General features: G+C 45.2%; 1 protein-coding gene across 6 annotated transcripts in view; it reads left to right on the top strand.

Annotated features, from left to right (window-relative positions):
* Window positions 1-22,410, top strand: part of LOC118396879 (glycerophosphodiester phosphodiesterase domain-containing protein 5-like) — an 82,157-nt gene that overhangs the window by 43,392 nt on the left and 16,355 nt on the right. For 4 of the 6 annotated variants that reach the window (XR_008068163.1, XR_008068164.1, XM_052467873.1 and 1 more), the window contains exons 6-13: window positions 466-564; window positions 888-981; window positions 10,811-10,956; window positions 16,345-16,427; window positions 18,250-18,400; window positions 20,594-20,815; window positions 21,792-22,105; window positions 22,253-22,400. Coding sequence is in view for 4 of the 6 variants with exons in the window: in XM_052467873.1 (XP_052323833.1) it covers window positions 466-564; window positions 888-981; window positions 10,811-10,956; window positions 16,345-16,427; window positions 18,250-18,400; window positions 20,594-20,815; window positions 21,792-22,105; window positions 22,253-22,400 (1,257 nt within the window). In the remaining 2 variants the exon portion in view is untranslated. The remainder of the gene's footprint in view (window positions 1-465; window positions 565-887; window positions 982-10,810; window positions 10,957-16,344; window positions 16,428-18,249; window positions 18,401-20,593; window positions 20,816-21,791; window positions 22,106-22,252; window positions 22,401-22,410) is intronic. The other 2 variants (XM_052467875.1, XM_052467876.1) reach the window with 1 other exon arrangement.

Here is a 22,410-nt window from a genome sequence, read left to right on the forward strand (position 1 = left end):
CATAAAATGTGTTTTTCTTTCTAAAACAAGAACATTTCCAAGTGACTCAACTTTTGAACGGTAGTGTATGTAAATGTGATTTTATGTTTTTTTATATTGTATTAACAAACATTTTTAAACCTGTTTCTGCTTTGTCATTATTGGGTATTGTGTGTAGATTGATGAGGGGGAAAAAACATTAAGGCTGTAACCTAGAAATGTGGAAAAAGTAAAGGGGTCTGAATACTTTCCGAAGGCACTATACGTGGCGCGTATACTGTGTGTCTTCAAGTGGCCAACTGAACTCTGCCTGACCCCACATTTGAGTTAATGTTTTCCTGCGGGTTGTGAAAGCAGTGACATCATGCCCCAGGGTGCTGTTATCTGGCCAAACACACTACAGAGGGTTGGAATGGTTAGCCTGGGGGAGCTGTGTCTGTCTGTGTGTGCGTGCGATGGTCTGTAACACTCTGTTTGCCCCCATAGATAGGGGTCAGTACTGCCCTGCTGACCACTGCCATCGGATTCATATCTGTCAATCAAACATGGGGGGAGGAGTGGGCAGTCATCCCTATATCACTCCAGGTCAGTTCAACAACAAACCCGTCCCCATTTAGGGCTGTGCATCAAACTGTATTATACAGGACACTTTCCCGATATGTGGTAATATACTTGTTAAATCACATGTTAATGACTATATTGAACTACATACAAAGGCAACATATCAATATAGAAATGCATCTAACAGATGTGTTAAGACTGATTTCAAGGGGTTAATTTACTTATTTTTGTTGAATTCTTCATGCAGTAGCCTACCATTACCACTGAATTATTTAGTTTATGTTGTGCCATTTAACAACTGTGAATGACTGTCGCAATGCCACACCTTTAACACTGAATGATGTCAGGCCACAGGTCCCTTCCTACACCTAGGAGCCCTGGTGGCTGTCACCGCTCTGGCCTGGCTGGTGGCTGGGCAGGTCGCCCGCTCCGAGAAAACAAGTAAGACCTGACCCGGACTCTGTTACTGACCATTTTAGTGTTGCATGCTATACTGAAAATTCTATACTGCATTTTTAAAATACTAGAACATGACATTTTTTCCGGTAATAGCATTTGTTACTTTTGGTTCTTCTCTCAAATGTGTCTCGCACCATCTAAGGATTGAGAGGATCGAGTCTGTCTTGTTTAAATCTTCTCAAAGGGGCAGTAATAAGCTAGCCAGCTGACACCGCGCAAGCCACTATTTAAGAAGCAAGCGAGAGTAGAGAGAAAATGCCGACAGCATGGCTTGTGCAAAAGAAAACCGCATACCTCCACGCCAGCAGCTTGTTGACAAAACTGGCTGCAGGGGTGAACTATAGGAATACTTAGCTTGCAGAGCAGATGTGGGCAAACTACTAAGAAAAATGTGTTACAAAACAGTAGAGTGCAAGGGAGGTTTAGTTCCAGAACAACATAAAAAATAAGCAATTTTACACATGACATTTGCATTGTAACTTTGTTGTTATTCTACTAAAGTTGTATTATTTTTCAGTGACAATGACATGAACATGATATCGACTCTGTCACTCGAGCATGCTTTTGTGGCACAGTAGATGGCTGGCTGGGCTTCGGGCCATAAGGTTGAGGGTTCATTACATTGGTTTCGTTACATTGGTGTCGGAAGTGATCTGACCTCACATCCACGACAGTGTGAGTGTTGGCCGGTGAACATTTTCCTGTAAGACGGAGTCCTGTGTGGTCTAGTGTGAGGACGTGCTCTTTGAAAGGAGGGAGTTGTGTAGCGACCCTGGTTTAGAAGCGAGGATATCCACTGCCACTGGAGGATGCTTTTGTGGCCCAGTCGATGGCGTGCTGGGCTTCAGCCAGAAGGTTGTTCCAGCCATTCATAAAAATATACCAATGTTCCCCTGGGACTGCTGTGCAGAAGATCTATCAACTGTAGAGAAGGACAAGATTGAACTTCGCTCAACTTTCTAGATTTTTCCCTGTTAACACTATCAACTTTTCCCTTTACTGTGGCAACTGTGATTGAATCAACGCAATATTAGTCACTTTCAATTTTGTTGAAAGCAGAACGCATAGGAGTAGGATTCTATTGCATTGACATGCACGACTCAGCTCTTACTCTACCCAGACCGGTGCGGCATAACAAATCAGAGCTGCAGTAGGCCTATATGCAAATACACCATTGCTATATATGGATCTGTGCCATTTACTTTGAACTGGACTGTGTTTACAGCTGTGGTCATGAGTAGATGCACTTGTTTTGAGATCAACGCAAGAGCTGCATGCAGCTACGTGTGCACATGTTGTTCTTGTCCTTTGCTAGTTAGTGAGTTATTAGCCCAGTTATAGATCATTTGTAGTCTACAATAGGAGAGTAATAGTTTCTTACAAGAGCATAAAATGTGTAGATTTTTAGACATCTTTGAAATGCGAGTCAGGTAAAGAGATCTTTTTTGTCTAAAAGGGGCAGTGTTGTATTTTGAGACAGGCTTGAAAAGGTAAGTAGCCAATAGGCAGAGGGAAGCATAATTTGTATGATTGTGTATAATAATAGTATGGGAATAATAATGCATTTTATTTTGTAAAATGGTTTCTTGCCTCAAACAACAAACATTTTCAGTCACCTCCTTGTCTGAAGGACAAATGGATAAACAGGTTATTTTTTTTATTTATTTCACCTTTATTTAACCAGGTAGGCAAGTTGAGAAAAAGTTCTCATTTACCTGGCCAAGATAAAGCAAAGCAGTTCGACACATACAACGACGCAGAGTTACACATGGAGTAAAACAAACATACAGTCAATAATACAGTTTAAACAAGTCTATATACGATGTGAGCAAATGAGGTGAGATAAGGGAGGTAAAGGCAAAAAAACGCCATGGTGGCAAAGTAAATACAATATAGCAAGTAAAACACTGGAATGGTAGATTTGCAGTGGAAGAATGTGCAAAGGAGTAAAATAAATAAAATAAATACAGTAGGGAAAGAGGTAGTTGTTTGGGCTAAATTATAGGTGGGCTATGTACAGGTGCAGTAATCTGTGAGCTGCTCTGACAGCTGGTGCTTAAAGCTAGTGAGGGAGCTAAGTGTTTCCAGTTTCAGAGATTTTGCAGTTCGTTCCAGTCATTGGCAGCAGAGAACTGGAAGGAGAGGTGGCCAAAGAAAGAATTGGTTTTGGGGGTGACTAGAGAGATATACCTGCTGGAGGGTGTGCTACAGGTGGGAGATGCTATGGTGACCAGCGAGCTGAGATAAGGGGGGACTTTACCTATCAGGTATATAGTCTTGTTATTTTATTGTTGCTAGTTTATATTTTAATTTATTTAGTAAATATTTTTTCTTCAATGCATTGTTGGTTAAGAGCTTGTAAGTAAGAATTTCACCATAAGGTCTACTACACCTGTTGTTTTCAGCTCATGACAAATACATTTTTATTTGAAATGTTATGGAATGCAATTTATTCATTGTTTTTGAATGTAGGCCACTCTGGTAGGCCTACATTACGATAAAATGGCCACAGTAGCCTACTTGGCCACAGTAGCCTACTTGGCCACAGTAGCCTACTTGGCCACAGTAGCCTACTTGGCCACAGTAGCCTACTTGGCCACTGTTAACTGTAACTTAGCTTCAGTGTTCACAGTAAACTCGTGCTCAAAGTTGCGCAGAACTTTCACAACGTTCAAGTTTGCGCTCAGCGGACCTGAAATTTGCTCAGTGACAAAAATAATTAACACTCATAACTTGACCACAATATATTTAAACTAATTCACGTTTGTCCGGGCTTGCTTGCAGTAGCCACTAGCCAGCCAGCAGCCCATTGCACCATGGGAAGTGAAATGCACTTTGGGAATCGTAGTATACTGTGTAAATTCCATTGTACTTCTATGGCGTGTAGACTTTTGCAATATAGAAACTTCAGAAATTATCTTTAAAGTGTTTTTTTTTACGTCGTTTTGGAACTAAACTATTCATTTAATATATTATATTATTTAGCTGTTATGAATTTTAGGTCTAATGAATGTAATTTGACCCAGTATTATGGCCATAGATTATAAAATATATATTTTACCGGGTAAGTTGACTGAGAACACGTTCTAATTCACAGCAACGACCTGGGGAATAGTTACAGGGGAGAGGAGGGGGATGAATGAGCCAATTGTAAGTTGGGGGTGATTAGGTGACCAAATTCCCAAGGACAGCTTGGAAATTTAGCCAGGACACCGGGGTTAACACCCCTACTCTTACGATAAGTGCCATGGGATCTTTAATGACCTCAGAGTCAGGACACCCGTTTAACGTCCCATCCGAAAGACAGCACCCTACACAGGGCAGTGTCCCCAATCACTGCACTGGGGTATTGAGATGGGGTTTTTTTTAGACCAGAGGAAAGAGTGCCTCCTACTGGCCCTCCAACACCACTTCCAGCAGCATCTGGTCTCCCATCCAGGGACTGACCAGGACCAACCCTGCATAGCTTCAAAGCTGTCTGCTCTGGGTGTCCGATGTAGTTAGGCATCAGGAACATTTAAGTTATTCTTGTGTTATTTAATATGGTTTATTTTAGCAAGAAATTGAATATAGAATAGAAGATATTGTATTTGTTATATTAGTTCTACCAGTTATCAACATATTCTAAGTTAAAAATAAATAATGCCCAGTGGTTATTCTGACTTTAGCTAATATGCATAATAATTTTTTTGTTGCCATGGTATCATTTTGGTATTGAGTATTATGATACTTTGGGGCGCCAGCGTAGCCTAGTGGTTAGAGCGTTGGACTAGTAACCGGAAGGTTGCGAGTTCAAACCCCCGAGCTGACAAGGTACAAATCTGTCGTTCTGCCCCTGAACAGGCGGTTAACCCACTGTTCCCAGGCCGTTATTGAAAATAAGAATATGTTCTTAACTGACTTGCCTGGTTAAATAAAAGGTAAATAAAATACTAATAAACCTGGTTATCGTGACAACACTAGACCATGTTACTGAATTCCACCTCGCTGATCAAAGCTCAGCTACTACTGTCAGATGACTTAACAGCCTCATAGAGCAGTGGGTGTTAAATGATTAACCCCATGTACACAATAGGGCAAGCCCCTGTCAGAGTGGCAGGGATACTAGGCATTCTTCTGGCCTCACGTGACACCACCAGTCCACAGGTCATTATTAGGCCCCTGAGGTCTGTTGACACGGCCAGTTAGACATCAAGTACTGGGGTATTTCTGCCTTCCTTTAAATCTGTCAGACTAGTACAAGGGAGGCAGAGTAGTGTTTGAGGTGCTTTGAGATCCCCTAGATTAAATACTGAATCGTCATTGCTGTTGTTCCTGGAGGCAAATAACTTAAATGAATATTCAGTTGTAGTTTATAGACACTCCATTTCCATTTTTTTATACTTTGTATTTGGGTAGAACAGTGGATTTCTGTGAAAGGACAATGCCTCAGCAGTCTGTTTACTCTCAGTAACTCACATTTATTGTGTGCTGTAATATCGCTACAATAATTTATTCACCCTTAATTTTTACAGGCTAATCTTATTGAAATACAGTATATGTCTCTTTAACATAGAATATCTGTTTAAGTGTAACAGACATTAGCCTGTGGTCCCCTGTGGCTTACAGGGGTCAATGGTTCCTGGATGTGAGGTTAGCTGTGTAGCTAGCTGGCGAACTTCTGTCTGAATGCCAGAGAGGTTCTGAGGGCACAGGGTGAAGGCTTTCAGCTTTGTAACAAGAGTTCTTCTGACGCAGTCAATCTGGCCTAAGCACTGACCTTGAAATGAATCCGACCTCCTGTGTGAGGGATGTACTCTAGCTACATTAATCATCACTTACCTGCAGTACAGCACACAGAGATGGATAATGAGAAAGTGTGGCTAGAGGCCATATATACAGTACCAGTCAAGGTTTGCACACACCTACTCATTCAAGGGTTTTTCTTTATTTTTACTATTTTCTTCATTGTAGAATAATAATGAAGACATCAAGACTATGAAATAACACACATGGAATCATGTAGTAACCAAAAAAGTGTTAAACTCTACAGTTTTCAATCTCTTAATTCAAAGACTCAATCATGGACACTCTTACTGACAGTTGTGGCTGCTTTGCGTGATGTATTGTTGTCTGTGCCCAATAATGTTTGTACCCTGTTTTGTGCTCCTACCATGTTGTTGCTACCATGTTGTTACTGCCATGTTGTCATGTTGTGTTGCTATCATGCTGTCATATGTTGTCATATGTTGCTGCCATGCTATGTTGTCTTAGGTCTTTATGTAGTGTTGTCTCTTGTCGTGATGTCATTTAAAAAAAAAAATCCACATCCCCACAGGAGGCCTTTTTGTTCTTAACTGACTTGCCTAGTTAAATAAATAAATACAAATGTACACTGCTCAAAAAAATAAAGGAACACTAAAATAACACATCCTAGATCTGAATGAATGAAATATTCTTAGTAAATACTTTTTTCTTTACATAGTTGAATGTGCTGACAACAGAATCACACAAAAATGATCAATGGAAATCAAATGTATCAACCCATGGAAGTCTGGATTTGGAGTCACACTCAAAATTAAAGTGGAAAACCACACTACAGGCTGATCCAACTTTGATGTAATGTCCTTAAAACAAGTCAAAATGAGGCTCAGTAGTGTGTGTGTGGCCTCTACGTGCCTGTATGACCTCCCTACAACGCCTGGGCATGCTCCTGATGAACTCCTGGACAGTCTGTGGTGCAACGTGGCGTTGGTGGATGGAGCGAGACATGATGTCCCAGATGTGCTCAATTGGATTCAGGTCTGGGGAACGGGCGGGCCAGTCCATAGCATCAATGCCTTCCTCTTGCAGGAACTGCTGACACACTCCAGCCACATGAGGTCTAGCATTGTCTTGCATCAGGAGGAACCCAGGGCCAACCGCACCAGCATATGGTCTTACAAGGGGTCTGAGAATTTCATCTCGGTACCTAATGGCAGTCAGGCTACCTCTGGCAAGCAGTTGGAGGGCTGTGCGGCCCCCCCAAATAAATGCCACCCCACACCATGACTGACCCACCGCCAAACCGGTCATGCTGGAGGATGTTGCAGGCAGCAGAACATTCTCCACGGCGTCTCCATACTCTGTCACGTCTGTCACGTGCTCAGTGTGAACCTGCTTTCATCTGTGAAGAGCACAGGGCGCCAGTGGCGAATTTGCCAATCTTGGTGTTCTCTGGCAAATTCCAAACGTCCTGCACGGTGTTGGGCTGTAAGCACAACCCCCACCTGTGGATGTCAGGCCCTCATACCATCCTCATGGAGTCTGTTTCTGACCGTTTGAGCAGACACATGCACATTTGTGGCCTGCTGGAGGTAATTTTGCATGGCTCTGGCAGTGCTCCTCCTGCTCCTCCTTGCACAAAGGCGGAGGTAGCGGTCCTACTGCTGGGTTGTTGCCCTCCTACGGCCTCCTCCACGTCTCCTGATGTACTGGCCTGTCTCCTGGTAGCGCCTCCATGCTCTGGACACTACGCTGACAGACACCGCAAACCTTCTTGCCACAGCTTGCATTAATGTGCCATCCTGGATGAGCTGCACTACCTGAGTCACTTGTGTGGGTTGTAGACTCTGTCTCATGCTACCACTAGAGTGAAAGCACCGCCAGCATTCAAAAGTGACCAAAACATCAGCCAGGAAGCATAGAAACTGAGAAGTGGTCTGGTCACCACCTGCAGAACCACTCCTTTATTGGGGGTGTCTTGCTAAATGCCTATAATATCAGTGTTGCTTCCTAAGTGGACAGTTTGATTTTACAGAAGTGTGATTGACTTGGAGTTACATTGTGGTGTTTAAGTGTTCCCTTTATTTTTTTGAGCAGTGTATTTTATATTCAAATGGCCACCCTCTGCATTGATGACAGCTTTGCACACTCTTGGCATTCTCACACCCAGCTTCATGTCTTAGTCACCTGGAATGCATTTCAATTGTAAAAAGTTAATTTCTTGAATTTCTTTCCTTCTCAGTGTGTTTAAGCCAATCATTTGTGTTGTGGCAAGGTAGGGTTGGTATACAGAAGATAGCCTTATTTGGTAAAAGATAAAGTCCATTACTTTAAGACATGGTCAGTCAATTCGGAAAATGTCAAGAACTTGGAAAGTTTCTTCAAGTGCAGTCGCAGAAACCATCAAGCGCTATGATGAAACTGGCTCTCATGAGGACTGCCATAGGAAAGGAAGACCCAGAGTTACCTCTGCTGCAGAGGATGAGTTCATTAGAATTAACAGCCTCAGCAATTGCAGCCCAAATAAATGCTTCACATGGTTCAAGTAACAGACACATCTCAGCATCAACTGTTCAGAGGAGACTGCGTGAATCAGGCCTTCATGGTCGAATTACTGCAAAGAAACCTACTAAAAGACACCAATAATGGGCTAAGAAACACGAGCAATGGACAATAGACCGGTGGAAATCTGTCACTTTTTGGTTCCATCCTCCGTGTCTGTGAGACGTAGAGTAGGTGAATGGATCTCCGCATGTGTGGTTCCCACCGTGAAGCATAGAGGAGGTGTGGGTGTGCTTTGCTGGTGACACTGTCAGGGATTTATTTAGAATTCAAGGTACACTTAACCAGTATGGCAACCACAGCATTTTGCAGTGATACACTATCATATCTGATTTGCACTTAGTGGGAATATCATTTTGTTTTTCAACAGGACAATGACCCAACACACCTCCAGGCTGTGTAAGGGCTATTTGACCAAGAAGGATAGTGATTGAGTGCTGCGTCAGATGACCTGGCCTCCACGCTCACCCGACCTCAACCCAATTGAGATGGTTTGGGATGAGTTGGACCGCAGAGTGAAGGAAAAGCAGCCAACAAGTGCTCAGCATATGTGGGAACTCCTTCAAGAGCATTTCAGGTGAAGCTGGTTGAGAGAATGCCAATAGTGTTCAAAGCTGTCATCAAGGCGGTGGCTGCTTTGAATAATCTCAATTATTATATATGTTGATTTGGTTGATCAATTTTGGTTACTACATGACTCGATATGCGTAATTTCACACTTGATGTCTTCACTATTATTCTAAACTCAGCAAAAAAAGAAACGTCCCTTTTCAGGACGCTGTCTTTCAAAGAAAATTCAACATTTCACAGATCTTCATTGTAAAGGGTTTAAACACTGTTTCCCATGCTTGTTCAATGAACCATAAACAATTAATGAACCTGCACCTGTGGAACGGTCGTTAAGACCCTAACAGCTTACAGAGTGTAGGCAATTAAGGTCACAGTTATGAAAACTTAGGACACTAAAGAGGCCTTTCTGAAAAACACCAAAAGAAAGATGCCCAGGGTCCCTGATCATTTTTTTTAACGTGCCTTAGGCATGCTGCAAAGTGGCATGAGGACTGCAGATGTGGCCAGGGCAATAAATTGCAATGTCCGTACTGTGAGACGCCTAAGACAGCACTACAGGGAGACAGCTTATCATCCTCGCAGTGGCAGACCACGTGTAACAACACCTGCACAGGATCAGTACATCCGAACATCACACCTGCGGGACAGATACAGGATGGCAACAACAACTCCCTGAGTTATACCAGGAAAGCACAATTCCTCCATCAGTGCTCAGACTGTCTGCAATAGGCTGAGAGAGGCTGGACTGAGGGCTTGTAATCCTGTTGTAAGGCAGGACATGACCGGCAACAATGTCGCCTATGGGCACAAACCGCTGTCGCTGGACCAGACAGGACTGGCAAAAAGTGCTCTTCACTGACGAGTCGTGGTTTTGTCTCACCAGGGGTGATGATCAGATTCACGTTTATCATCGAAGGAATGAGCGTTACAACAAGGCCTGTACTCTGGAGGGGGATCGATTTGGAGGTGGAGGGTCCGTCATGGTCTGGGGCGGTGTGTCACAGCATCATCGGACTGTGCTTGTCATTGCAGGCATTCTCAACGCTGTGTGTTACAGGGAAGACATCCTCCTCCCTCATGTGGTACCCTTCCTGCAGGCTCAACCTGACATGACCCTCCAGCATGACAATGTCACCAGTATTCTGTTATGGCCAGCGAAGAGCCCGGATCTCAATCCCATTGAGTACGTCTGAGACCTGTTGGGCCGGAGGGTGAGGGCTAGGGCCGTTCCCCCTAGAAATGTCCAGGAACGTGCAGGTTCCTTGGTGGAAGAGTGGTGTAACATCTCACAGCCAGAACTAGCAAATCTGGTGCAGTCCATGAGGAGGAGATGCACTGCAGTACTTAATGCAGCTGGTGGCCAAACCAGATACTGACTGACTTTTGATTTTGACCACCCCTTTGTTCAGGGACACATTATTCCATTTCTGCTAGGAACTTGTTCGGTTTGTCTCAGTTGTTGAATCTTGTTATTTTCATAAAAATATTTACACGTCAAGTTTGCTGAAAATAAATGCAGTTGTCAGTGAGGATGTTTTTTTGCAGATTTTTACAATGTAGAAAATAGTAAAGATAAATACAAAACCTTTGAGTAGGTGTGTCCAAACTTTTGACTGGTACTGTATCTCAACCCAAACTGGCCACGTAAAATGTATGAATGGTCTTCTTGCACATAAAGAAGCTATATTCAGGTGTGCTATTTATTTATGTCCTTGACCATCTCCATACAATAGACAACCGTGACGAGCAAAACAGTATTCTATGACATTGAGCCTTTCGGCCAAAGCTATTCTATATACTTGGGTATTCTATTCATTCTATGTTTTATTCGTCACCCTCCCCATGGTTTCTATTCATTCTACATCTGTTGCGTTCTACCCCCTCCCCAGTGTTTCTATTAATTCTATATCTATGTTGTGTTCTACCCCCTCCCCAGTGTTTCAGGTGGTGGTTCTCCTGCTCTACCTAAGTGTTCTACTGGGCCTCTACATGGCCCCCCTTTCCATCACCTCCCCCTGCATCATGGAACACGCCAACCTCACACCACGCCCTGACATCATTGGCCACCAGGGCGCACCCATGGTGAGTCAGCTGAACCAGCTGCCCAATCCGAGGGCATGTAATGTGAGGCACCTCATATGTTTTGCTTCTAGATTATACAATAACAGACCCACAGAGATGTAACCTTCATGGAGGGCACAAGAGAAATCATGCTGGCCAACAGTATTTCCACCCACTCATTTACTTCAAACTATCTAGGGCTATTATAGATTTTCTCAGATTTTCTCTCGCCACCCCATTCTATCAGCTCAACCTATAGAATAAATATTTCATATGATTCCATGTCTAGCATTTCTTCACTTGTTTTCTTAATTCATATCATGTTATACTGCATTTCTCTCCAGGCAGATATAGATAGATATACAGTGCATTCGGAATGCATCAGACCACTTCCCTTTTTCCACATTTCATTACGTTACGTTACAGCCTTATTCTAAAATGGATTAAAAAATAAATGTTAACTCATCAATCTACACAAAACACCCCATAATGACAAAGTGAAGACAGGTTTTTAGACATTTTTGCAAATGTAGTAAAAATACAAAACAAACACCTTATTTACATAAGTAGTCAGACCCTTGGCTATGAGACTTGAAATTGTGCTCCGGTGCATCCTGTTTCCATTGATCATCCTTGATGTTTCTACAACTTGATTGGAGTCCACCTGTGGTAAATTCAATTGATTTGGACATGATTTGGAAAGGCACACACCTGTCTATATTTGGTCCCACAGTTGACAGTGCATGTCAGAGCAAACACCAAGCCATGAGATCGAAGGAATTGTCCATAGCGCTCTGAGACATGATTGTGTCAAGGCACAGATCTAAAAGGGTACCAAAAAACATCTGCATCATTGAAGGTCCCCAAGAACACAGTGGCTTCCATTATTCTGAAATGGAAGAAGTTTAGAACCACCAAGACTCTTCCTAGAACTGGCCGCCCAGCCAAACTAAGCAATCAGGGGAGAAGGGCCTTTTTCAGGGAGATGACCAAGAAACTGATGGTCACTCTGACAGAGCTCTAGAGTTATTTTGTGGAGATGGTTGTCCTTTTGGAAAGATCTCCCATCTCTGCAGCACTCCGCCAATCAGGCCTTTATGTAGAGTGACCAGACGGAAGCCACTCCTCAGTAAAGGCACATGCCAGCCCACTTGGATTTTGCCAAAAGTCACCTAAAGGACTCTCAGACCATGAGAAACAAGATTATCTAATGAAACCAAGATTAAACTATTTGGCCTGAATGCCAAGCGTCACGTCTGGAAGAAACCTGGCACCATCCCTACGGTGGTGGCAGCATCATGCTGTGGGGATGTTTTTCAGCTGCAGGGACTGGGAGACTAGTCCGGATTGAGGGAAAGATGAACGGAGCAAAGTACAGAGATCCTTGATGAAACCTGCTCCAGAGTGCTCAGGACCTCAGACTGGGGTGACGGTTCACCTTCCAATAGGACAATGGTCCTAAGCACACAGCCAAGACAACGCAGGAGTGGCTTCCATACAAGTCTCTGAATGTCCTTGAGTGGCCCAGTCAGAGGTCGGACTTGAACCCAACCAAACATGTCTGAAGAGACCTGAACATACCTGTGCAGCGACGCTCCCCATCCAACTTGACAGAGCTTGAGAGGATCTGCAGAGAAGAATGGGAGAAATTTCCCAAATTCAGGTGTGCCAAGCTTGTAGCGTCATACCCAAGAAGACTCGAGGCTGTAATTGCTGCCAAAGGTGCTTAAACAAAGTACTGAGTAAATGGTCTGAATATTTATATAAATGTGATATTTCTGGGTTTTTGTTGTTACAAATTTCTAAACAGTTTTCCTTTTGTGTGTGTGTGTGTGTGTGTGTGTGTGGTAGTAGATTGAGGAAAACAAAACTTAATCCATTTTAGAATATGGCTGTAACGTAACAAATGTCTTCCCAAATGCACTGTATGTGAATAAACAGTGCTAGTATGAGCCCACGCCTGCTTTGACTTGATATGTTTGCCTTATCAGCCAGACACTGTATGACTAGATATAATTCCCTGTTGCCAAAGCCTCAACTCATAATGCAGTGTTTCCCAAACTTTGTTTTTTGCCCACGACCCCATGTTGATAGAAACATAATGTGAGACCCCCACCATGTAAAAAAAGTTAATTAATCAACGGCCAATGTTTACTTTTTGATTTGGGCTATAGCAGTCTTACAAATCAGTCTATTTTTGACAGGATTTCAATCTGAAGACAATATATAGTTTGAAGTGGTGAGGATAGGTAACCACATCTGCCACGCTGATCCTCAATACTGGAGCCCCTCATGGGTGGATGCTCAGTCCCCTCCTGTTCACCCACGACTGCGTGGCCAGGTATGACTCCAACACCATCATTTAAGTTGGCAGACGAGACAAGTGGTAGTCCTGATCATCGACAACGATGAGACCGCCTATAGGGAGGAGGTCAGAGACCTGGCCGGGTGGTGCCAGAATAACAACCTATCCCTCAATGTAACCAAGACTTAAGGCGATGATTGTGAACTACAGGAAAAGGAGGACCGAACACTCCCGCAATTCTCATCGACGGGGCTGTAGTGGAGCAGGTAGAGGGCTTCAAGTCCCTTGGTGTCCACATCACCAACACACTTGAATGGTCCAAACATGTCAAGACAGTCCTAAAGAGGGCACGACAAAGCCTATTCCCCCTCAGGAAACTAAAAAGATTTGGCATGGGTCCTCAGATCCTCAAAAGGTTCTACAGCTGCAACATCGAGCATCCTGACTGGTTGCATCACTGCCTGGTACGGCAACTGCTCGGCCTCTGACCGCAAGGTACTACAGAGGGTAAGCTGCCTGCCATCCAGGACCTCTACACCAGGCGGTGTCAGAAGAAGGCCCTAAAAATGGTCAAAGACCCCAGTCACCCCAGTCATAGACTGTTCTCTCTACTACCACATGGCAAGTGGTACTGGAGTGCCAAGTCTAGGACCAAAAGGCTTCTCAACAGCTTTTACCCCCAAGCCATAAGATTCTTGAACAGGTAATCAAATGGCGACCCAGACTATTTGCATTGTGCCCGCCCCTCAACCCTTTTTTTATGCTGCTGCTACTCTGTTTATCATAAACTCAGCAAAAAAAGAAACGTCCTCTCACTGTCAACTGTTTATTTTCAGCAAACTTAACATGTGTAAATATTTGTAGGAACATAACAAGATTCAACAACTGAGACATAAACTGAACAAGTTCCACAGCCATGTGACTAACAGAAATGGAATAATGTGTCCCTGAACAAATGGGGAGGTCAAAATCAAAAGTAACAGTCAGTATCTAGTGTGGCCACCATCTGCATTAAGTTCTGCAGTGCATTTCCTCCTCATGGACTGCACCAGATTTGCCAGTTCTTGCTGTGAGATGTTACCCCACTCTTCCACCAAGGCACCTGCAAGTTCCCATACATTTCTGGGGGGAATGGCCCTAGCCCTCACCCTCCTATCCAACTGGTCCCAGACGTGCTCAATGGGATTGAGATCCGGGCTCTTCGCTGGCCATGACAGAACACTGACAGTTGAGCCTGCAGGAAGGGTACCACATGAGGGAGGGGGAGGTCTTCCCTGTAACGCACAGCATTGAGATTGCCTGCAATGACGACAAGCACAGTCCGATGATGCTGTGACTCACCGCCCCAGACCATGACGGACCCTCCACCTCCAAATCGATCCCACTCCAAAATACAGGCCTCGGTGTAACACTCATTCCTTTGGAGATAAACATGAATCCGACCATACCCCTGGTGAGAAAAAAAACATGACTTGTCAGTGAAGAGCACATTTTGCCAGTCCTGTCTGATCCAGCGACAGTGGGTTTGTGCCCATAGGCGACGTTGTTGCCGGTGATGTCTGGTGAGGACCTGCCTTACAACAAAGCCCTCCGTCCAGCCTCTCAGCCTATTATGGACAGTCTGATGAGCTGGTACCCTGGGCATCTTTCTTTTTGGTGTTTTTGAGAGTCAGTAGAAACGCCTCCTTCCCTCAGCCAGGGCATTGAAAAATGGGTCGTAGATGGGTATTCCAGCATGACAATGACCCAAAACACATGGCCAAGGCAACAAAGGAGTGGCTCAAGAAGAAGCACATTAAGGTCCTGGAGTGGCATAGAAAATCTGTGGAGGGAGCTGTTGGTTCGAGTTGCCAAACGTCAGCCTCAAAACCTTAATGACTTGGAGAAGATCTGCAAAGAGGAGTGGGACAAAATCCCTCCTGAGATGTGTGCAAACCTGGTGGCCAACTATAAGAAACGTCTGACCTCTGATTGCCAACAAGGGTTTTGCCACCAAGTACTAAGTCATGTTTTGCAGAGGGGTCCAATACTTATTTTCCTCATTAAAATGCAAATCAATTTATAACATTTTTGACATACGTTTTTCTGGATTTGTTTTGTTATTCTGTCTCTCACTGTTCAAATAAACCTACCATTAAAATTAGACTAAGTTCTTCGTCAGTGGGCAAACGTACAAAATCAGCAGGGGATCAAATACTTTTCCCCCCTCACTGTAGTAGAGTGTAACTGTACGTACCTACCTGTTCCTGAGAGTCATGTCTTTCAGTGATGGGTTCATAATATTTGGAGCTTAAACCATTCAAAAGATAGAGCCACATTTTGTAGGAAGTGAACAGAAACCGCTCTGTTTATTACAACCTCATCTAGCAGCTACCGGAGGTTACTGATGTAACCCCGGGTTTGATGAACCAAGCGCAGATTTTCTCGCCACCCCATTTTCAAATCAGGCGACCCCTAGTTTGGAAAACCCTGTCCTAACGTCTCGCATACACAAAAACATGACCCATCCATCCAGCGAGCTGCAGACAGATGCTCCCCAGCCAGCCGGTTGGGGCATGTTGCAGTAGTTGATCACCTCAGAAGTTAAATACTGTGGAGGAATGAAGTGTTAAAAACCTGAACTCCCCCAGGACACGCCACATGACCTACTCTGTTTCCCAGCAGCATTTTACATTGCTTTTCCCAGGTGTCCAGTCCCCTCGCAGTATTAGACAGTTTGACCGACAGTATCACTGACCATTATTAGTTTGACCAATGTGGCCTAGTGTCTTGTATTGCACCAGTCAGTATGTGTTCAATAGTCTGTTTATCAATAATAATTATGAGCGCATAACTCATTACTTTTAACTGGAATACATTCTCCATTTCCTCACACCCATTTTAAAGGGAAATTGAAAAAAATGTAAATTTCATTTTCATCATCACCTCAGCAACATGTGGGAAAATGGCCTGTTTCAAAGGAGTGTTAAACTTCTGAAACCTATATGAACCTGTGAACTCTAATTGCAGTAAGGTATATGAAATGTTTCTGACCTCCATGAAACATCAATATACGTCAGTGTGCTGACTGTGTGCTGATGATGTTCCTCTCTGTCTGTCGGTAGCTGGCTCCAGAGAACACCATCCTGTCCTTCCAGAGGGCTCTGCAGATGAACGTCAGTGGTCTGGAGGCTGACGTGGCCATCAGGTACACACACACCGAAAGAGACTCACAGTGCAGCCAAACTAGATCAATGGGGAGCGCAGGGAGAGACTGTGAAGTCAAGTCTGGTGTAAGCTAGTTGATTGAGGAGTACAGCCAAGTACCGGTCAGACAGTGTCATAATGCTGGTCTGGGCTTCCTGTCTAGGATTCAGCTGCTTATTAACATTCAGTGAGCAGCATCGGTTTTAGTAACAGTAGCAGCATCGGTTTTAGTTACAGTAGCAGCATCCGTTTTAGTTACAGTAGCAGCATCGGTTTTAGTAACAGTAGCAGCATCCGTTTTAGTTACAGTAGCAGCATCGGTTTTAGTTACAGTAGCAGCATCGGTTTTAGTTACAGTAGCAGCATCGGTTTTAGTAACAGTAGCAGCATCCGTTTTAGTAACAGTAGCAGCATCGGTTTTAGTAACAGTAGCAGCATCGGTTTTAGTAACAGTAGCAGCATCGGTTTTAGTAACAGTGGCAGCATCGGTTTTAGTAACAGTGGCAGCATCGGTTTTAGTAACAGTGGCAGCATCGGTTTTAGTAACAGTGGCAGCATCGGTTTTAGTAACAGTGGCAGCATCGGTTTTAGTAACAGTAGCAGCATCGGTTTTAGTAACAGTGGCAGCATCGGTTTTAGTAACAGTGGCAGCATCGGTTTTAGTAACAGTGGCAGCATCGGTTTTAGTAACAGTGGCAGCATCGGTTTTAGTAACAGTGGCAGCATCGGTTTTAGTAACAGTGGCAGCATCGGTTTTAGTAACAGTGGCAGCATCGGTTTTAGTAACAGTGGCAGCATCGGTTTTAGTAACAGTGGCAGCATCGGTTTTAGTAACAGTGGCAGCATCGGTTTTAGTAACAGTGGCAGCATCGGTTTTAGTAACAGTGGCAGCATCGGTTTTAGTAACAGTGGCAGCATCGGTTTTGGTAACAGTGGCAGCAGTTTTAACGGCGGCGATTTTGGTAGTGGCGGTGGCCGTTTTTAGTAGGAGCGGCGGCAGTTTTGGCAGCGGCGGCGGTGGCCGTTTTTAGTCGGAGGGGCGGCGGCCACGTGTGTTTCTGTCTATTTGCCTTTGTGTCAGTGAAAGCTCATTTAGCTTGTGTATACATTCCTCCACTCCCTAATTCAGATGAATGGGAGGTGGAGACATGCGTGCTGATGACAGTTAGGCTGGGCTCTGGACTGCATTGAGCTCATGCTGGAGCTGACTAATGAAACCTGAACAGGGCCAGGCTCTATACATCCTCCTGACCAGAGATGCGTGTACACAGACACACACCCGAAGGGACATGGGTCATTCAGGCACTAATTGAACGTTTCAGTCACGCTTTATGGTCACTGAAAACGATAATGAATAATAGACACAGGCTAAATTATGTTTTTAGTCCGATTTAGTTGCTTGCTTGGGATGTAATCTTACGAAAGCGTTGTGATTCTAGTTGTGAATTTGACTAACAATTTCAAGTGTAGCTAATGTGTTTTTGTTTTCCATGTCTTACAACCTGAGGTTAACTGAAAAGGTGGGGAAATTATTTGGCATTCAAAGTGAAGGTGAAGCGAGCAACATGAAAGTAGCTTTCATGTAATGTGAGTTTTGCCTCAAACAGCTCTAGTCTTTTCCCTTCATGATTTGAAGATTTTTGGCGCTTCCCTAGAGAGCATTCAGTATTTCTATTGTAGGAACTTCCACTTAGAATCACAAAATATCAGTGGATATAAACTTCTGAGAAATAAGATGATCATATGATGTTGAACAACACTGTACGGCACTGAATATACTTTTGTATTGGTAGACCTGACTGTTTAAATCTTTCCTGTCCTAGCCTTGACGGGGTGCCGTTTCTGATGCGAGACCGCACCTTGAGGAGGACTACAGACGTCGAGAAGGTGTTTCCTGCCAGACAGCAGGACGATGCCTCCTCCTTTAACTGGACAGACTTACACAGCCTCAATGCCGGCCAGTGGTTCCTCAAGGTACCACAATGTTACTCACACTCCCGCTAAGGAGGAATTGTACTGTCACACTCCCGCTAAGGAGGAATTGTACTGTCACACCCCCGCTAGGTAGGAATGCTTCATTCACACCCCGCTAGGTAGGAATGCTTCATTCACACCCCGCTAGGTAGGAATGCTTCATTCACACCCCGCTAGGTAGGAATGCTTCATTCACACCCCGCTAGGTAGGAATGCTTCATTCACACCCCGCTAGGTAGGAATGCTTCATTCACACCCCGCTAGGTAGGAATGCTTCATTCACACCCCCGCTAGGTAGGAATGCTTCATTCACACCCCGCTAGGTAGGAATGCTTCATTCACACCCCGCTAGGTAGGAATGCTTCATTCACACCCCGCTAGGTAGGAATGCTTCATTCACACCCCGCTAGGTAGGAATGCTTCATTCACACCCCGCTAGGTAGGAATGCTTCATTCACACCCGCTAGGTAGGAATGCTTCATTCACACCCCGCTAGGTAGGAATGCTTCATTCACACCCCCGCTAGGTAGGAATGCTTCATTCACACCCCCGCTAGGTAGGAATGCTTCATTCACACCCCCGCTAGGTAGGAATGCTTCATTCACACCCCCGCTAGGTAGGAATGGTAGTCACACCCCCGCTAGGGAGGAATGGTAGTCACACCCCCGCTCGGGAGGAATGGTACTGTCACACCCCGCTCGGAGGAATGGTACCGTCTGTCACACCCCGCTAGGAGGACCGGTATACTGTTATGCCATCCTTTTCTCTCTGAAGGTTTCTAACCAAATGTAAGCTTGCAGGACCTCACACCACCCTTTCTTTCACTTCTTTCACTAGGCCTATATTTCTCCTCAATGCTTTGGGTCCATTTCATTGCCACTCGGCTGATAGGAAATCTCATTAATGAAGTGAAGAATTTGCCTATATTTATCAATCAAACCCTGATCTCATCATAAAGTGATGTATTATTACGATTGCCATGTAAACCTAGAAATACACTGTCACACCCATGCTATGTAGGAATGGTACTGTCACACCCCTCTAGGGGGAATGGTACTGTCACACCCCCGCTAGGGGGGAATGGTACTGTCACACCCCCGCTAGGGGGGAATGGTACTGTCACACCCCCGCTAGGGGGGAATGGTACTGTCACACCCCCGCTAGGGGGGAATGGTACTGTCACACCCCCGCTAGGGGGGAATGGTACTGTCACACCCCCGCTAGGGGGGAATGGTACTGTCACACCCCCGCTAGGGGGGAATGGTACTGTCACACCCCCGCTAGGGGGGAATGGTACTGTCACACCCCCGCTAGGGGGGAATGGTACTGTCACACCCCCGCTAGGGGGGAATGGTACTGTCACACCCCCGCTAGGGGGGAATGGTACTGTCACACCCCCGCTAGGGGGGAATGGTACTGTCACACCCCGCTAGGGGGGAATGGTACTGTCACACCCCCGCTAGGGGGGAATGGTACTGTCACACCCCTTCTATGGAGGAATGGTACTGTCACACCCCTCTATGGAGGAATGGTACTGTCACACCCCCGCTATGTGGGAATGGTACTGTCACACCCCCGCTAGGGAGGAATGTCACTGTCTCACACCCCCAGCTAGGGAGGAATGGTACAGTCACACCCCCAGCTAGGGAGGAATGGTGCTGTCACACCCCCGCTAGGGAGGAATGGTGCTGTCACACCCCCGCTAGGGAGGAATGGTGCTGTCACACCCCCGCTAGGGGGGAATGGTACTGTCACACCCCCGCTAGGGAGGAATGGTACTGTCTGTCACACCCCCGCTAGGGAGGAATGGTACAGTCACATCCCAGCTACGGAGGACTGGTATACTGTTATGTCATCTTTCTCTCTCTGAAGGTTTCTAACCAAATGTAAGCATGCATGAAATGTTTCTTTGTAGGACCTCGCACAGCCCTTTCTTTCACAAGGCCTATATTTCTCCTCAATGCTTTGGGTCCATTTCATTGCCACTCGGCTGATTAGGGAATCTCATTAATGAAGTGGAGAAATTGCCAATATTTATCAATCAATATTTCTTCCATGGATTGTGTTAAAATAATATTGACCCAAACCCTGATCTCATCATAAAGTGATGTATTATTACGATTGCCATGTAAACCTAGAAATACACTAAATTGATTAGCTTGACTGTGAGTACCAGTGTGTGTTGTCCTCTAGGAAGACCCATTCTGGACGGTCCAGTCCATGGCTCAGAGGGAGGTGATGCTGGTGGGGAACCAGAGTGTGTGTAGTCTGGAGCAGCTGCTGAGGCTTGCCACCATCCATAACCACACAGTGGTGTTTGACCTGCGCCGACCCCCGCACGGACACCCCTGCTACCACAGCTGGATAAACGATACCCTGGGGGTCATACTCCTGTCTGGGATTCCACAGCACCTGGTGAGACCGGCATCACACATTGTGTGATGGGGGGTTGTAGTAGTGTACACGACTGGGATAGTGGTCCTTTGGTAGAGCAATGGCTTTTGTAATGCCAGGGTAGTGGGTTTGATTCGCGGGACCACCCATACTTAAAAAGGATTCACACATGATTGTAAGTCGCTTTGAATAAAAGTGTCAGCTAAATGGCTGACAGAGTGGACAGAACCTTGTTCGGGCTCGGTCCCGGTCCCCTATGGAAATCAAGAGGAGGAAAACGCAACTCATCGTAGAGAGATGGAACTGTCAGCTTGAGGCTGACCTGAAGATTGCCTGTGACATCAATCAATGTCACAATCATTACTCTGTCATCTCTGATGTCCCTAATTACACATCTACATCCATGTCCCATAACTAATCTGAGCTCTGTCTGTCTTTATCTGTGTCTCTGTGTCGGCCGGCCGGGCTCTGTCGGCCGGTCTTTCTTTCTCTTTCTTTTTCTTCGCTCTCTCCTCTCTCTTTCCTCTCTTTCCTCTCTTTCTTCTCTCTTTCTTTCTTTCTTTCCTCTCTTTCTTCGCTCTCTCGCTCTCTCCTCTTTCTTTCTTCGCTCTCTCCTCTCTTTCTTCGCTCTTTCTTTCTTCTCTCTCCTCTCTTTCCTCTCTTTCTTTCTTCGATTTCCTCTTTCTTCGATTTCCTCTCTCTCTTTCTTTCTTCTCTCTCCTCTCTCTTTCCTCTTTCCTCTTTCTCTCTCTTTCTCTTCTTTCTTCTCTCTTTCTTTCTTCTCTCTCTTTCTTCTCTTTCTTTCTTCTTGTCTTCTTTCTCTCGACCTCTTTCTCTCGAGCTCTTTCGCGCTTGCTCTGTCGCTCTCTCTGTTTCGCTCTCACACTCTCTCGCTCTCTCTTTCTCTCTCTCGCTCTAGGTCTCTCGCTCTTTCTCTCTCTCTCTCTCTCTCTCTTTCTCTCACTCTCTCTCTCGCTCTCTCTCTCGCACTGCGTAGGTCGCTTTCGCTCTCGTGCTCTCTCCCTCTTTCTCTCTCTCTGTGTCGGTCTCTCTCGCTCTCTCTCGCTTTCTCTTTCTCTTTTTGTCACGCTCTCTCTGTCATGCTCTCACTCGCTCTGTGTGTGTCTCTGTCTGTATGTGTGTGTGTTGGCAGGTGATGTGGACCCCAGACTTGGACAGGGAGCAGGTAAGACAGGTGGCTCCAGGGCTGCAGCAGACGTCAGTAGAGAAGCTGCCTCCTCAGGTCCTTCACCAGCAGGGAATCAGCAGACTACTGTTACGTTACAGCCAGGCCAGCCCAGATGACATCCGGTGGGTTAACACACACACACACACACACACACACACACACACACACACACACACACACACACACACACACACACACACACACACACACGCACTGTGTGTGCTTCTTCTGTATATGTGTGTATGAATGTGTCTGTCTGCATCCCCCAGAGAGTTCTCCAGGAGCAATGTGAGTGTGACTCTGTACACGGTCAACGAGCCCTGGCTGTTCTCTGTACTCTGGTGCAGCGGGGTCTCCTCTGTCTCCTCTGAAGCCCCCAACATCCTCAGAAAGGTGCCTTACCCCATCTGGCTCATGGTAAGTCCCT

The sequence above is a fragment of the Oncorhynchus keta genome, chromosome 18, assembly GCF_023373465.1.
Source record: "Oncorhynchus keta strain PuntledgeMale-10-30-2019 chromosome 18, Oket_V2, whole genome shotgun sequence".
NCBI lineage: Eukaryota > Metazoa > Chordata > Actinopteri > Salmoniformes > Salmonidae > Oncorhynchus > Oncorhynchus keta.